The sequence below is a fragment of the Ornithorhynchus anatinus genome, chromosome 2 (assembly GCF_004115215.2).
Source record: "Ornithorhynchus anatinus isolate Pmale09 chromosome 2, mOrnAna1.pri.v4, whole genome shotgun sequence".
Classification (NCBI taxonomy): Eukaryota; Metazoa; Chordata; class Mammalia; order Monotremata; family Ornithorhynchidae; genus Ornithorhynchus; species Ornithorhynchus anatinus.
Genome location: NC_041729.1, coordinates 159749180 through 159767349, shown reverse-complemented (window position 1 = coordinate 159767349; position 18170 = coordinate 159749180). Strand labels below are relative to the sequence as shown.

Here is an 18170-nt window from a genome sequence, read left to right as displayed (position 1 = left end):
CCTAATGCAGCAAAAATGTGATTGATTTAAATTGAATGCTGTGACACATCACCCATCCCATAAGACAGCTCCTATTTTTAAAGCATCCCCCAGAAGAGTATTGAGAATATCAGGGAATATTAAACCTCACTATGCGAGGGGCCATCCTCCCAACTCGCTTCATCACCATCATCATAACCATAATTGTGGTATCCGAGAACAACTTACTAGATGCCAAGCACTGTATGAGACACTGGAGTAGACACAAGATCATCAGGTCCCAAGTGGAGCTCACATTTTAAGTCGAGAGAGGGAACGTGTATTTTAACGCACGTTTTGCAGACGAGGGAGCTGAGGCCCAGAGAATAATAATAATAATAATGTTGGTATCTGTTAAGCGCTTACTATGTGCAGAGCACTGTTCTAAGCGCTGGGTACAGGGTAATCAGGTTGTCCCATGTGAGGCTCACAGTCAATCCCCATTTTACAGATGAGGCAACTGAGACACAGAGAAGTTAAGCGACTTGCCCACAGTCACACAGCTGACAAGGGGCAGAGCCGGGATTCGAACCCATGACCACCGACTCCCAAGTCCACTGAGCCACGCTGCTTCTCTGAGGCACAGAGAAGTAAAGTGCCGTGCCCCAAGTCACCCAGCAGACAAGTGGAGGAGCCGGGATTAGAACCCAGGTCCGTGGCCTTAGCGTGGCTCAGCGGAAAGAACCCGGGCTTGGGAGTCGGAGGTCACGGGTTCGAATTCCGGATCTGCCCCTTGGCAGCTGTGTGACTGTGGGCAAGTCACTTCACTTCTCTGCGCCTCAGTTACCTCAGCGGTAAAATGGGGATGAACTGTGAGCCTCATGTGGGACAACCTCATTACCCTGTATCTCCCTCCCAGCGCTTAGAGCAGTGCTCTGCACAAAGTAAGCGCTTAACAAATACCGACATTATTATTATTATTCATGGGGCAGGTACTTGGGCCTGGCCCCATGGAGGCCTGGTCCCGGCCTGGCGGAAGCCTCACATCGCCAGGGTCACCTCCTGTTGCGGGGGTCGGCTTCCATCTGCAGGGGAGCAGCCCCAGACGGGCTCTGAAGCAGCGCGGCCTCGCGGTTAGAGCCGGGCCCGGGGGTCAGAGGACCTGCCTGGGTTCCCATCCCGGCTCCGCCACTTGTCAGCTGGGTGACCTTGGGCCAGTCGCTTCGTTTCTCTGGACCTCGGTTCCCTCAAATGGAAAATAATAATAATAATACTGTTGGTATTTGTTAAGCGCTTACTATGTGCAGAGCACTGCTCTAAGTGCTGGGGTGGATACAAGGTAATCAGGCTGTCCCATGTGGGGCTCACAGTTTTAATCTCCATTTTACAGATGAGGTAACTGAGGCACAGACAAGTTAAGTGACTTGCCCACAGTCACACAGCTGACAAGTGGCAGAGCCGGGATTAGAACCCACGACCTCTGACTCCCAAGGTCGGGCTCTTTCCACTAAGCCATGCTGCTTGTTAATAAGTAACTGTCTAAGCGCTGGGGGGGATACAAGGTGATCAGGTTGTCCCTCATGGGGCTCACAGTCTTCATCCCCATTTTACAGATGAGGTAACTGAGGCCCAGAGAAGTTAAGTGACTTGCCCTAAGTCACACAGCTGACAAGTGGCGGAGCCGGGATTAGAACCCACGACCTCTGACTCCCAAGCCCGGGCTCTTTCCACTGAGCCACGTTGGAAAAAAGGGATTAAGATTGGGAGCGCCATGTGAGACAGGGACTGTGTCCAACCTATTATCCGGAATCTACCCTAGGGCTCAGTACAGTGTCTGGCATATAGTAAGCGCTTAACAAATACCATTTTTTTAATTTTTTTACAAAAGGTGTAAATGTCATTGATGATGACTGACTTTCAACAGCTGTGCCTGTCGATGCCGCTTGCTAATGGCCGACATGTACACGCACAGGTCCACGAGTTTCCGCCGTCTTTTAGACATCTTCGCTGTTCTCCTCTTCCATCCCTTGCACCGTCACTGGGCAGGGATGGTCTCCATCTGTTGTCGAATTGTCCATTCCAAGCGCTTAGTACAGTGCTCTGCCCATAGTTAAGCGCTCAATAAATACTACGATAAATCCCTCCTAAATAGAAGGACCATCTACCGCTACCCGCACAACCAAGCTCACAAACGCCCCCAGCAAAATGCAAATGGGCTGGCCACTTCCGAGAATCTGTTGGAGAAGGCAAGTCGGACAAAGTACCTACTAAGGGCCTACGATGTGCCAAGCACCCGAGCGGGTTCCAAGGAGTCAGAAGATGCGCCTGGCGTAGCAGGGGCTTACATTTAAAGAAGCAGCGTGGCTCAGTGGAAAGAGCCCGGGCTGGGGAGTCGGAGGTCGTGGGTTCGAATCCCGGCTCCGCCCCTTGTCAGCTGTGTGACTCTGGGCAAGTCACTTCACTTCTCTGGGCCTCGATTCCCTCAACTGTAAAATGGGGATGAAGACTGTGAGCCCCAAGTGGGACAACCTGATGATCTTGCATCCTCCCCAGTGCTTAGAACAGGGCTTTGCACATATTAAGTGCTTAACAAATGCCATTATTATTATTTAAGGCCTCCCTCCTGCATCCCCTATGACGTCTCTCATCTCTTCCCTCTCTTCTATAATAATAATAATAATGTTGGTATTTGTTTAGCGCTTACTGTGTGCAGAGCACTGTTCTAAGCGCTGGGGGAGATACAGGGTCATCAGGTTGTCCCACGGGAGGCTCACAGTTTTATGCACTTTGAGACTCCCTCTGCCCCACCCTCATCACCATTCTGCACATATCAATCAAATCAATGGGCGGTATCTACGGAGCCCTTACTTTGCGCATAGCACTACTTGGGAGAAGTCAATCCGACAGATCCCCCCTCGCAGGAACTCACGGTGTAGAAGGGGAGACAGACTCTAAAGTAAGTTACCGAGAGGGGAAACAGGAGAGTGCGGGGATGTGAACGTAAGTGCCGAGGGGGCGAATATCAAAACGTTGAAGGAACACACAACCGGGTGCACGGCTGATGCAGAAGGGATGACGAATAGGATGGGGAAATGAGGGATTGCTCAGGGGAGAGCTTTCGGAGGTGTAGAAGCGCTCCATACAGTGCCCTGAACGTAGTAAGGGCTCGATAAAAAGCCCAGGTCTCCCCGCTCCTCGAGGACCTCCGACGGCCGTCCATCCACCTCTGCGTCGAACAGAAAGTCCGCGCCGTCTGCTTTAAAGCTCTGTACCGCTCGCCCCACTCTCCTTGGAGAAGCGGCGTGGCTCTGTGGAAAGAACCCGGGCTTGGGAGTCAGAGGTCGTGGGTTCTGATCCCGGCTCCGCCACGTATCAGCTGTGTGACTTTGGGCGAGTCACTTCACTTCTCTGGGCCTCAGCAGTTCCCTCATCTGTAAAATGGGGACGAAGGCTGTGAGCCCCACGTGGGACAACCCGATGACCTTGTATCAACCCCGGCGCTTAAAACGGTACTTGGCATACAGTAAGTGCTTAACCAATGCCACAATAATTATTATTATTATTACTTCACTGATCTCCCACTCCAGCCTAACCCGCACACACTGTTCGTCTAGCGCCAGCTGACTCGCTGTGCTCCGATCTCATCTACGTCGCCGCTGACCCCTTTCCCACGTCCGGCCCCTGGCCTGGACCTCCCTCCCCCTCCACAGATGCCCGACTCTCACTCTCTCCACCTTCAAAGTCTTATTAAGGTCACATCTCCTCCAGGAGGACTTTCCCGATTAAGCTCTCTTTTCCCCGCCTCGTTCTCCTTCTGTGTCACTCCTGTTTGGATCTGTGACCTTTGGACATTTGATATTTACCCCACCAAGCCCACAGCACTTATGTACATATATCTAGATTATATTATACGTTACTTATTCATATTAACATCCTTCTCCCCCTCTGGACTGTAAGCTCACTAGGGGCCGTGTCCGCTAATTCCGTTGTACTGTACTCCCCCACGCGCTCAGTACAGTTCTCTGTACACGGTAAGCGCTCAGTACATTCCACCGATCGATGGGGTTTTAGGAGGGCTCTGAAGGTGAGGTGAGTGTGGTCTGTTGGATATGAAGGGGCAAGGAGTTCCAGGCCAGACGGAGGGCATGAGCCAGGAGGTGAGCGGTGAGATCGAGGTGTAGGGAGTAGGTGGGCTGGGGGTGATCAACTAATCAGTGGTACTGCTCGAGTGCTTACTATGTGCAGAGCACTCTACTGAGCTCTTGGGAGAGTCCAACACAAGCAGCGCGGTTTAACGGCAAGAGCACGGGTTTGGGAGTCAGTGGTCACGGATTCTAATCCCAGCTCCGCCACTTATCAGCTGTGTGACTTTGGGCAAGTCACTTCACTTCTCTGTGCCTCAGTTACCTCATCTAGAAAATGGGGATTACGACTGTGAGCCCCACATGGGACAGCCTGATGACCTCATATCTAACCCAGTGCTTAGTACAGTGCTTGGCACATAGTTAGTGCTTAACAAATACCATTATCATCATCATCACTATAACAGACACATTCCCTTCCCACGGCAAGCTTACAGTCTAGAGGGGCTAAGACCCCTGACCCTGTAGTTGGGTGTGTTTGGGGGGAAGGGGAAGTGACCCAGGGCAGAGGGAAGGACTGGAGAGCTGTAGGAGGAGGGGAAGGAAGGAGAGAAGAAAGAAGGGAAGGAAGAAGGGAAAGAAGGAAGGAAGGAGGGAAGGAAGAAAGGAAGGAGGGAAGGAAGGGAGGGAGGGAGGGAGGAGCAAGCTGATTGAATGCCTTAAGTCTAATGGTAAGGAATTCGGTGCCGAGATGGGTGGGCAATCAATGGGAATTTTTGAGGAGTGGGAAAACATGGACTAAATGCTTTTTTTTAGAAACATGATCCAGGCAACAGAATGAAGTATGGACTAGAGAGGGGAAAGAAAGGAGGCTGTGAGAACAGTGAGAAGGCAGATGTTGTCGTCAAGGCGGGACACCATCGGCATAGGAGCAGTCTGACCGGAGAGAAAAGGGGGGATTTAGTGAGATGAAGAGTGAGATAACGGGTGCGGCAGAGCGAGGTATGGACTGGAGTGGGGAAAGACAGGAGGCTGGGAGGTCAGCGAGGAGGCTGATACAGTGATCCAGGTGGGGGAGGAGAAGTACTTGGATCAGCACGGTAGCAGTCCGGACGGGGAGGAAAAGGCGAAGGACAGATGGTCCAGATGCTGTGAAGGTAGAAGTGATAGGATGGGGGGCGGTGGAGACGAGGATCATAGATACCAACTCCACTGTACTCTCTGGGGTGGGGTTGGAGGAAAAAAGGGGAAAAGAGTGGGGGGAAGGGGGGGGAAGTAGGGGAAAGAGGGGCAAGAGGAGGGGCAAGAGGAGGGGAAAGAGCATATTATAATTATTACATTAATGTCTTTCTCGCCCTGTAGACTGTAAGCTCGTCGTGAGCAGGGCATATGACTACCAACTCTGTTATACTGTACTCTCCCAAGTGCTTAGGATAGTGTTCTGCACACAGTATGAGCTCCATACACACGACTGAGTGACGACACAATCTCCGGCCTCAAAGAGCGTACCGCCTAGGAGGGGTGGAGGTGGGAAGGCCAGGCGCAAAGCGATTTACAGATCGGAGGAGGAAGAGAATGGAAAGGCGGCTGCAAGGACGACTCGATTCTTAGACCGCCGAGTAGGTAAAAACAACGATTACCCAGTACAGGTGGGCGTGCGTGCCCAGGGGCAGCGTTGGGAGCCACCCGAGTGCTGAGCTGGTAGTGTGGAGCGTTTGGCCCGGGGAGAAGAGGGGCAAATGAAGAGAGACAGGCTAGTAAAGGGGGAGAGGACGAGGCGGACTGACAGACCAACACAAGAGCCGAGTGAGGATCGCAGAGCGAACATTGGGTATTTTTTGCCAGCTCTCCTAATCTAGGTCTCAGCGAGCGAGAAGCAGCGTGGCCCAGCGGGAGTCGGGAGCCCGGGTTCCAACGCCGCTTCCGTCTCGACTTGCGGGCAGGTGGCTTAACTTCTCTGGGCCTCGCCTCTTTCCCCTGCGAAAAGGGGATTCGATCGACGATAATGGTATTTTTAAAAATAATGATAATGGTATTTGTTAAGCGCTTACTATGTGCCATGCACCGTTCTAAGCACTGAGGTAGATACAAGGTAATCGGGTGGTCCCACGTGGGGCTCACAGTCTTAATCCCCGTTTAACAGATGATGTAACTGAGGCACAGAGCAGTGAAGTGACTTCCCCGAAGTCACCCAGCTGGAAACAGAACCCATGACCTCTGACACCCAAGCCCGGGCTCTTTCTACTAAGCCACGCTGCTTGATCGATACCCCTTACCCAGTAAGCCCAGAGTGAGCCCAGCCCTCTCCCTTCATGGCTGCCGGACTAGTCGGTCGACGGTATTTACCGAGCGCTTACTGCGCGGAGGGCATTGTACTACACGCTGGGGAGAGTCCAATAGAGCAATAAACAGACACATTCCCTGCCCGCGACGAGCTTACAGTCTAGAAGGCCCCCTCTCCCCATCTAGCCGCCCCTCCAAGAAACTTTCCCCGACTAGCCTCTCACTCATTCCCCCCACCATTTACTCGGCTGAGAAGTCCTGAAGCCTGGAAGCTGGCTGTGGGCGGGGAATGTCTCTCCCAACTCTGCCATCCAGTACTCTCCCAAGCGCTTAATACAGTGCTCTGCACATAGTAAGCGCTAAAATACCACAATTATTATTAGCAGTGCTGCACACACTAAGCACCCAATAGTATCATTAAATGATTGAATTTAAGTGGAGACTAACTTTTTTTTTTATGGCATTTGTTAAGTGCCAGGCCTTGTACTAAACGCTGGGATAGATGCAAGATATCTACATTCCAAACGCTTAGTACAGTGCTCTGCACCTAGCAAGCGCTCAATAAATACTACTGAATGAAAGATAGGTTGGACGCGGTCCCCGTCCCTCAAGGGGTTCACGGTCTATATCCCCATTTTACAGATGAGGGAACTGAAGCCCAGAGGAGCGAAGTGACTGGTCCAAGGTCACAAGGCAGACACGTGGGCGAGCTGGGATTAGAACCCAGGTCCTTCCGACTCGCAGGCCCGGGCTCTTGTCAACTAGGCCTCACTTCTTTCTCAGCGTGGAATTTAGGGGTTCCTCATCTAGATTTCTAACGACGGACCTCAGTATCGACTGTGATTTTAAAACACTATTTTACTGAGCTACAACCGGCTCTTGCCTCCCGTTAGCCGTGTACATAGCCAGATCGTCGCCGTTGTATTTCGAGTTTATTTTTTCTCTCTAAATAATTATCCTGCACTTCTCTGTACGGATATGCATGTGTACTAGCACCTGCAAAACTGGAACACTCCCAAGAAAGCACGAAGCATTTTTGCTATTTCATCAAATAAGCTCTTGCAAGTTTTCATCGTTCTGTCAAATTTGAGGATGAAACTCATGTAAACCTAAAAGTTTTCTCTAGAGTGAAAAATCACACTTTCAGATGTCGGGTGTTGAAATTCTCAATCTCTTCCGAAGAAATTCAGCCTTTTCAAAGTTATTTTGTGTAACTAGGACGCTAGTAAGTAAAAGTTGAAATTTCTGCCGTGATGAAGCGTCATGGATCTCTGTCAAGCGACTGCACTTTTGCCAAATTTCTGACCAACTTTCCATAATTTCAGAAAGCCATTTGTCTCGACACCTCAGATTCAGTCATCACCACGTAGGGTCTTGGAAGCGGCCAATAAGAGTCACGGGCACGGCCCCCGCCCTCGATGAGCTTACAATCCAAACGACAGTGAAAATCTACAAAAAAAAAAGATCACTCCCCGCACCTTCCTATCTTGTAGGATCATTTTGATTCTTCTATTCTGTAAAACGTACGTTCCATCATGTCCCTTTCTTTCCATTCTCATGTTTTTAAAAGTCTGTGACCACTTGTTAAGAGGTTGGGTTTTTTTGAGGTCTAATCAGCCACTGTACTCATCAGTCGCACTTATATTTATATTACTGAAACAAAGATGTTGGCTGGTTATCTGAAATCTGAGCCTACATCAAGAATTTCCAGTCAGTGGACATCATCTAGACTATAAGGTCCCTGTGGACAGAGAACACGTTCACCAACTCTGACGCCGTGTACTCTCCCAAGTGCTCTGCACGCAGTAAGTACCATTTTTTTACGGTGTTTGGTAAGTGCTTACTATGTGCCAGGCACTGTGCTACACGCTACAGTCCGCGCAAGATAAGGGGGTTGGACGCAGTCCCCGTCCCACATCGGGCTCACGGTTTTAGTCCCCGTTTTACAGAGGAGGTAATCGAGGCTCGGAGAAGGGAGGCGACTTGCCCAAGGCCATCCGGCAGACGAGCGGGGGAACCGGGATTAGAACCTGGGTCCTCCGACTCCCAGGTCCGTGCTCTCTCCACTGGGCCAGGCCGCTTCTCGATACGATCGACTGATCCATCTTACTGCTCCCTGACACTGTCCCCAGGAGAAACTGAAAGTCTGGGGAGAGACGGGCCTGAGCGAGCCATCGGAGTCGGGAGTAAGGGGGACGGGACTATGGTCACATCTCCTCCAAGAAGCCTGCCCAGCTCAAGCGAAGCCCACTTTTCCTTTCTGCCGCCTTGGATCTGTGACCTCTGGCCAACTGGTAGTAGCCCCGCCACGCTTTCCGTACATATCTGTTTACTGAGAAGCAGCGTGGCTTCGTGGAAAGAGCCCGGGCTCGGGTCGGAGGTGGTGGGTTCTAACCCCGGCTCCGCCACTTGTCAGCCGTGGGACCCTGGGGTAAATAAATCACTTTGCTTCTCTGTGCCTCACTTACCTCATCTGTAAAACGGGGCTTGAGCCTGGGAGCCCCACCGGGGACAACCTGATTACCTTGTATCTGCCTCCGCGCTTAGAACGGTGCTTGGCACAGAGCAAGCGCTTAACAAATACCATCATTATCCTATCCAGAGAGTGCGTATATTTATCTTCATCAACAGCTGTCTCCCCCTCTAGACTATAAGCTGGTTGCGGGCAGGCAGCGGGTCTACCGACGCTGCCGTGCGGTGCTCCGGACACGCTAAGTGCCCGACGAAGACCATCGATTGATTAACCGTGGAGCGCTAAAGGAAGGATGGCCAAGCTGGTCTCTCTCCCATGGCCCACCTCCCCGTCCTCCTCTAAGTTCCCCCGCGCATCTCTCTTGGCCCCACTTTGGCCTCCAACACAACCGTCCCCTCTCATCCCACCGGCTCCTCCTCTACACGACATCCTCAGACCCGTCACTAATACACGTGAAGAAATGTTCCCTTTTCTAGAACGCGCAGCGGAGGAACTGATATCCACAGGACTCCACGCCAGATGAGCTTGGGGTAGCGGGGCTGTGACTGACACGGACAGCCCCCTCACCCCATCCACTCCTCCAGATGTCATCACATAAACACGTGAAGAAAGGGTCCGTTTTCTAGAACGCAGAGCAGAGGACCAGCGTGTCCGAAGGACCGGGCGCCAGATGAGCTCTTTGTAGCGGGGCTGTGACCCCCCTCCTCTGACGGAGACCAAGAGCTGGCAAACTTTGGGGAGCTCTGCGCGGCGAACGACAGGGATAAAAGCCAACGGCGAAATGTCGTTCCGAGGACCCGATAATCGATCTGTGGATACATTCTGGACCGTGTCCACGATAAAGAGCCGAAGGAGGGTTGTTCGGAAGGGAGCCCCCAAACGACCCGGACTTCAGCCGGGCAGAAGACGGAACCGCCCGTCGTAAAGGATGTCAAAGTCCGGAACCGAAAACCCGCGGGGAGGAACTTCATACGATGCCAGCGTGGCTCTCTTGGCCTCGCCCGTCACCTACCCACTAGGGCATTGGGTCCCACAAGCGAAAAGGCAAACGGGCGCCGGGGAAGGTGACGGCGGATTGCTTTCTGTGGTTCACCCGAGAGAAAATTTAAAGCGAGCCTTTGCTTAATATAGTCTCTCCAAACGGACTAAAGGCCCGGGGCCTTTCCTTCCCTAGGGAGCGCACACTTTCGGCCTGCCACGTCCCCACAATACTGAACTTTAAACCCTCCTCCACCTTCACGATATCCCGCGCACCGTCGGCGTATCCGCTGGTAGGCTTAAGACCTAAGGAAGTTTATCTATTTTTTACAGACTCCCTTATCTTCACCGACGAGGTGGGGGTGGCCCAAGGCAGACGTCGCTGGTTTCTATCAACCCTCCTCCGAACCTCACGGCACCTTCCGCCAAAAAGGTCCGCCCCCCCCACCCCATTCCGCCGTCAGGGCCGGGGGAATCTTCCCTCCTAGGTCCTTGGGGGCAGATGTGCCAGTTTACTGTTGTCCTGTAGTCTCCCAGGTCTGGGGGAATCTTCCCTCCTAGGTCCTTGGGGGCAGATGTGCCAGTTTACTCTTGTCCCGTACTCTCCCGAGTGCTCAGGACAGTGCTCTGCACCCAATAAGCACTCAAGCAAGTCGGCCGACGGATCGACGGGGTAGGGGAAGAGAGGCTTCTCTCTCCCCAGCCTACCTCGCATCACACAGCGGGGAAACGGCCGGTCCTAAGGGAGGGAGCCCAGGGCCCGGGAGTCAGAGGGACCCGGCTTCCGACCCCGGCTCCGCCACCCGTCTTGCCGCGCGACCTCGGCCCGGTCACTTCACTCCTCCGTGCCCCGGGCTCCTCATCTGCCCAAGGGGGATCGAACCCCCCGCCTTTCCTATCCCCTGACTGCGAGGCACCCGTCCGATCGGCGTGCGGCCCGGATCCCATCCCTGGGCCCCGCCTCGGCGTTTAGCGGAGGGAGCGCTGGCCCAACAGAGCAATGAGCATGACTGGAGAGTGAGTGGGTGGGTGGGGGTCGGGGGGAGCGGGCGAGGGCAAGCTGGGGTAAGTATGCGTAAGACTGTGAGGTCGTTGTGGGCAGGGACTGTCACTCTTTACCGCTACACTGTCCTCTCCCAAGCGTTTAGTACAGTGCTCTGCACCCAATAGGTGCTCAGGAAATAAGACTGAATGAATGTGTGTTACGGGGGGGAGGGCAGGCGGGTGGCCTGGGGTATGTGTGTGTGTGTGTAAGACTGTGAGGTCATTGTGGGCAGGGACTGTCACTATTGCTACCCTGTCCTCTCCCAGGTGCTTAGTACAGTGCTCTGCACCCAGTAGGTGCTCAGGAAATAAGACCGAATGAATCTGTGTGTCTTACAGGGGGAGGGCAGGCGGGTGGCCTGGTGTGTGTGCGTGTGTGCGAGGTCACTGTGGGCAGGGACTGTCACTATTGCTACCCTGTCCTCTCCCAGGCGCTTAGCACAGTGCTCTGCACCCAGTAGGTGCTCAGTCGATACGGTTGACGGGCTATATGTGTGTGTGTTTTTTGGGGGGCGAGAAGCGATGGACTGGGAGGGGAGGGAAGAGGAGGGGAGGCTCCGCAGGGGCAGGAGGAGGAGGAAGGGACCGGCTAAAAGGAGGACGAGGCCGGGGAGGAGGAGGAGGAGGAGGAGGAAGGGGCCGGGGAGGAGGAGCAGGAAGAGGCCGGGAAGGAGGAGCAGGAAGAAGAAGAGGACGAGGTCGGGAAGGAGGAGGAGGAGGACGACGAAGAGGCCGGGGAGGAGGGAGAGAACGAGGCAGGGGAAGAGGAAGAAAGGGCCGGGGAGGAGGAGGGGGAAGGGGACGGGGAGGAAGAGGAAGAAGAGGACGAGGTCGGGGAGGAAGAGAAGGAGGAGGGAAGAGACTGGGGGGGAGGAGGAAGGGGCCGGGCCAGGGGCCAGCCGCGGCCCAGGGGGAGGAAGGAGCAGGAAGGAAGAGAGGGAAGGGAGGAGGAGGAGGAGGAGGAGGAGGCCGAGCCGGAGCCGCCGCCCCTGCCCGTGTCCGTGTCCGTGTCCCCGGCCCGGCCCGGCCCCGCGCGGCGCGGTGCGGTGCTCTGCGCGGTGCGGTGCTCTGCGCGGCGCGGTGCTCTGCGGTGATCCCGGGCCGTGCCGGGCCCGCCGTTGTGCGACTCACCAGGTGTCCCCCTTCCGTAGCGCCGTCTTGAGGAGCGCGGCGATGTCGGAGCGCTGCCCGTCCAGCTCCACCGCGCCGCCCTCCGCCATCTTCTCCCCCAGGCACGGGCACGCGCACGGGCACGCGCACGCCGGGACCGGCCGAGCCCGGCCGAGCCCAGCCGAGCCCAGCCGAGCCCAGCCGAGCCGGGCCGAGCCGGGCCGAGCCGCACAGGGGGCCGCGGGCCGGGGACGACGGGGGCCGGGGACGACGGGGACGGAAGGGCGACGAGGAGGGGAGGGAGGAGGGAGGGAGGGAGGGCGGCCGGGAGGAGGAGGAGGAGGAGGAGGAGGAGGAGGAGGAGGGGCGGGGCGGGGGGCGCGGCCCCGGCCCGGAGCATTGTGGGAGCGAGCCCCCGCCCCCGCCCCCGCCGCCACGCCCTCCCCCTGACGTCACGGCGACGGGGGCGGGGCCGGAGAGCCGGAGGGGCCCCGCGGGCCGGGCCGCCCCCTGCCGCCCTCTAGCGGCCGCCCCCGCCCCCGCCCCCTGGCGCCCCCCACGGCGCCCCCTGGCGCCCGGCCCGCCGCCGCCGCCGCCGCCGCCCCGTCCCCGTCCCCACCGTCCCCACCGTCGCCATCGTCACCGCCGCCACCTCCAGCGCCACCACTCTCCCCCTCCATCGCCACCACTCTCCCCACCGTCGCCATCGTCACCGCCTTCACCATCCCCGCCACTATCCCCACCATCACCATCCCCGTCATCGCCACCACCAGCACCTCCATCTCCATCTCCATCTCCATCCCCATCACCCCCATCACCACCTCCATCACCACCACCACCATCGCCATCATCATCACCGCCGCCGCCATCCCCGCCACTACCACCATCCCCACCACCGTCACCGTCATCCCCATCCCCATCATCACCACCATCACCACCACCTCCATCACCCCTGGCACCGTCGTCGCCATCATCACCGCCACCAGCATCCCCACCACTATCCCCGCCATCACCATCATCATCACCACCACCATCCCCACCACTATCCCCGCCATCACCATCATCACCATCATCACCACCACCACCATCCCCACCACTATCCCCGTCATCACCAACATCACCATCATCACCATCCCCACCATCACCATCCCCATCATCACCATCATTATCATCACCATCACCATCGTCACCATCATCACCACCACCATCATCACCACCACCACCACCATCATCACCACCACCACCATCCCCACCACTGTCCCCACCACTATCCCCATCATCACCATCATCACCACCACCATCATCACCATCCCCACCATCACCATCCCCATCATCACCATCATCACCACCACCATCATCACCATCCCCACCATCACCATCCCCATCATCACCATCATCACCACCACCATCATCAGCATCGTCACCATCATCACCATCATCACCACCACCATCGTCACCATCCCCACCATCACCACCACCATCACCACCACCTCCATCACCATCATCATCACCACCAGCTCAGTGGAAAGAGCACGGGCTTGGGAGTCAGAGGTCAAGGGTTCGAATTCCGACTCTGCCACTTGTCCGCTGTGTGACTGTGGGCAAGTCACTTCACTTCTCTGTGCCTCAGTTCCCCCATCTGGAAAATGGGGATTAAGACGGTGAGCCTCACGTGGGACAACCTGATGACCCTGTATCTACCCCAGCGCTTAGAACAGTGCTCGGCACATAGTAAGCGCTTTGACTACCATCTCTACGCAGATGACACGCAGATCTACATCTCCGCCCCTGTCCTCTCCCCCTCCCTTCAGGCTCGCATCTCCTCCTGCCTCCGGGACGTCTCCACCTGGATGTCGGCCCGCCACCTAAAACTCAACATGAGCGAGACTGAGCTCCTCATCTTCCCTCCCGAACCCGGTCCTCTCCCAGACTTCCCTATCACCGTCGATGGCACGACCGTCCTTCCCGTCTCTCGGGCCCGCGATCTTGGTGTTGTCCTTGACTCGTCTCTCTCGTTCACCCCACACATCCTATCCGTTACCGAGACCTGCCGGTTTCACCTCTACAATATCGCCAAGATCCGCCCTTTCCTCTCCACCCAGACGGCTACCTTACTATTACGGGCTCTCGTTATATTCCGGCTAGACTACTGTGTCAGCCTTCTCTCTGACCTCCCTTCCTCCTCTCTCGCCCCGCTCCGGTCTATTCTTCACTCCGCTTGCCCGGCTCATCTTCCTGCAGAAACGATCTGGGCGTGTCACTCCCCTTCTTAAACAACTCCAGGGGTTGCCTATCGACCTCCGCTCCAAACAAAAACTCCTCACTCTAGGCTTCGAGGCTCTCCGTCACCTTGCCCCTTCCTACCTCTCCTCCCTTCTCTCTTTCTACCGCCCACCCCGCACGCTCCGCTCCTCCGCCGCCCACCTCCTCACCGTCCCTCGGTCTCGCCCATCCCGCCGTCGACCCCCGGGTCACGTCCTCCCGCGGTCCCGGAACGCCCTCCCTCCTCACCTCCGCCAAACTGATTCTCTTCCCCTCTTCAAAACCCTACTTAAAAATCACCTCCTCCAAGAGGCGTTCCCAGACTGAGCTCCTCTTCCCCCTCTACTCCCTCTGCCGTCCCCCCTTTACCTCTCCGCAGCTAAAGCCTCATTTTCCCCTTTTCCCTCTGCTCCTCCACCTCTCCCTTCCCATCCCCGCAGCACTGTACTCGTCCGCTCAACTGTCTATATTTTCGTTACCCTATTTATTTTGTTAATGAATTGTACATCGCCTCGATTCTATGTAGTTGCCATTGTTTTTACGAGATGTTCTTCCCCTTGACGCTGTTTAGTGCCATTGTTCTCGTCTGTCCGTCTCCCCCGATTAGACCGTAAGCCCGTCAAACGGCAGGGACTGTCTCTATCTGTTGTCGACTTGTTCATCCCAAGCGCTTAGTACAGTGCTCTGCACATAGTAAGCGCTCAATAAATACTATTGAATGAATGAATGAATGAATGCCAGCGGCCCTCTGGAGTTGGGGGTGGGGTGAGGGGAGTTCTAGGGTGTCATTCTTCTGCCCCCTCACTACCACAGTACAATATCAAGTGCTTACTAGGTGCCAAGCAACTGTACTAAGCACCGGGATAAAATACAAGATTACAAAGAGAAGCAACACCAGTTAGAAGGACCTGAGTTCTAATCCCAGCTCTGCCACTTGCCTACTGGGTGACCTTGAGCCAGTTACTTCACTTCACTTACTTCGCTTCCTCAGTTATGTCATCTGTAAAATGGGGGGGGGGGGGTGAGAGTGTGAGCCCCGTGTGGGATATGGCCTGTGTCCAACCTGATTAGCTTGCATCTTCCCCAGTGCTGAGTACAGTGCCCGGCCCATAAGCACTTAACAAATGCCATCAGAAAAATTAAAAAAAAATAAATTGGGTCGGGCGTGAACCCGGTTCCACATGGGGCTCACCATCGGAACTGTGATGCTTGTCAAGCGCTTACTATAATAATAATGTTGGTATTTGTTAAGTGCTTAGTAGGTGCAGAGCACTGTTCTGAGTGCTGGGGTAGATACAGGGTAATCAGGTTGTCCCACGTGAGGCTCACAGTCTTCATCCCCATTTTACAGATGAGGTAACTGAGGTACAGAGAAGTTAAGTGACTTGCCCACAGTCACAGAGCTGACACGGGGCAGATCTGGGATTTGAACCCATGACCTCTGACTCCCAAGCCCGGGCTCTTTCCACTGAGCCACGCTGCTTCTCTATATGCCAACCATCTGGGCACATCCAAGTTACTCATCCCAAAACTGAGGTTTTAGGGGGGCAAAAGTAATCATTTTGGCTCAGAGCCCAGAGTCAGAGCTTTGAACAGGCAACAGGGTTGTGTTGATGATCTGGCCCCGTTGATCTGTTTCCTGTGTTACCGCAGCCTCTGTGTTTGCTACTTACTCTCGCAAGCGCTTAGTACAGTGCTCTGCACACACAGTAGCAACTCGATAAATGGAACTGATGGATTGGGCTCTGAGGTTAATTAATAATAATGTTGGTATCTGCTAAGCGCTTACTATGTGCAGAGCACTGTTCTAAATGCTGGGGTAGTTACAGGGTAATCAGGTTGTCCCATGTGAGGCTCACAGTCTTCATCCCCATTTTACAGATGAGGGAACTGAGGCACAGAGAAGTGAAGTGACTTGCCCACAGTCACACAGCTAGCAAGTGGCAGAGTCGGCAGTTGAACCCATGACCTCTGACTCCCAAGCCCGGGCTCTTTCCACTGAGCCGTGCTGCTTCTCCAATAATAAGTCAATCAACCAGTCGTATTTATTGAGTGCTTACTGCTTGCAGAGCGCTGTACTAAACGCTTGGGAGAGTACAGCACGACAGAGTTGGTAGACACATTCCCTGCCCACAACAGCCACGGGGGTTCCAAAGTGGGACAAAAACCTGAAATGAGAATTATTCCAAACTAACAGTGAGAAAGACCCTGTATGGTCCCTCTAGACTGTAAGCTCATTGTGGACAGAGAATTTGTCTGTTATAAGGTTGTATTGCATTCTCCCAAGAACTCTGTACACAACTCTGCACACCGGAAGTGCTCAATATATACAAGGGACTTACTGGTCAAAGACAATAGTTTCATACTCCTGAATTTCCCTTATCCCTAGTTTAGTGCCTCTCCCCTGTAGAATGTAAACTTCTTGTGGCCAGGGCTCACGGCTACCAACTCTGCTGCATTTTCCCAAGTGCTCAGTACAGTGCTCCGGACACAGTAAAGTGCTCATTCCTTCATTCATTCCTTCATTCAGTTGTACTGATTCAGCGCTTACTGTATGCAGAGCATTCATTCATTCATTCAATCGTATTTACTGAGCGCTTACTATGTGCAGAGCACTGTACTAAGCGCTTGGAATGTACAATTCGGCAACAGATAGAGGCGATCCCTGCCCAGCAACAGGCTCACAGTCTAAATGGGGGAGACAGACAACAAAATGAAACAAGTCATCAGGCATCAATACCATCAGAATCATAGATATGTACAGATCATTAATAAAATAGAGTAACAAATAATATGTACAAATATTCATTCATTCATTCAATAGTATTTATTGAGCGCTTACTATAATGTTGGTATTTGTTAAGCGCTTACTATGTGCCGAGCACTGTTCTAAGCGCTGGGGTAGACATAGGGGAATCAGGTTGTCCCACGTGGGGCTCACAGTCTTAATCCCCATTTTACAGATGAGGGAACTGAGGCGCAGAGCACTCTACTAAGCGCTTAGAATGTACAAATCGGTAACAGATAGAGACAGTCCCTGTCCTTTGACGGCCTTACAGTCTAATCGGGGGAGACGGACAGACAAGAACAATAGCAATAAATAGAATCAAGGGGATAAAATAGAATCAAGGGGATGCACAAGTGCTGTGGGGAGGGGAAGGGGGAAGAACAGAGGGAGGGAGTAAGGGGAGTGGGGAGGAGGAGGGACAGAGGTTCTGCCCAGAACCTAAGTCTGTTCTGCGTATAGCACAATCTACAAGTTGATTCAAGTAGATTTAACATAGGAAGAAATGGTTGTGTGCATGCCATGGCTTTGGTTGAAGGTTGATTTTGCAGCCTTTTCTTTGGCCTTACTGTTCCGGATCTAACGGTCCCTGAAACTGTATAGTATTTCGTATGGTAAAATAATGATTGACAAGGGTAAAAATCATGCTGCTGGTGACGGCCGTGACAATAGCAGAGGAGTTTACGTTAGAAAAGGTCAGTTTTGGTGGGGTCCTCCTACTACCTACCTCCTAACCTATTAATTTCCATTGATCCGTGGTTACTATAAAATACTTTTCTATTCCATTAGGACCTTCAAGAATTACTGTACTAATTAATTAATTAATTAATGTTGGTATTTATTAAGCGCTTACTATGTGCAAAGCACTGTTCTAAGCTCTGGGATAGATACAGGGTAATCAGGTTGTTCCACGTGAGGCTCACAGTTAATCCCCATTTTACAGATGAGGTCACTGAGGCACAGAGAAGTTAAGTGACTTGCCCACAGTCACACAGCTGACAAGTGGCAGAGCCGGAATTCGAACCCATGACCTCTGACTCCCAAGCCCAGGCTCTTGCCACTGAGCCTCTGTACTTTCAGTAGCTACCGAGCTAATCTGAAAACTCTATACAGGGTGGGAACACGTGATAAAATGACGACTTTTCTTTTTTCAGGACTGTACTAAATGCTTGGGAAAGTAGAATAGGATAATAAA

The 18170-nt window shown here is 53.8% G+C and overlaps 1 protein-coding gene across 5 annotated transcripts in view; it reads right to left on the bottom strand.

Annotated features, from left to right (window-relative positions):
- USP15 (ubiquitin specific peptidase 15) overlaps nucleotides 1-12092 on the bottom strand; it is a 120143-nt gene extending 108051 nt beyond the window's left edge. For 3 of the 5 annotated variants that reach the window (XM_029052328.2, XM_029052332.2, XM_029052329.2), the window contains exon 1: nucleotides 11950-12092. In XM_029052328.2, coding sequence (XP_028908161.1) covers nucleotides 11950-12038 — 89 coding nt within the window. In that variant the 5' untranslated portion in view covers nucleotides 12039-12092. The remainder of the gene's footprint in view (nucleotides 1-11949) is intronic. The other 2 variants (XM_029052331.2, XM_029052333.2) reach the window with 1 other exon arrangement.
- Nucleotides 12093-18170: the final 6078 nt, after the last annotated feature.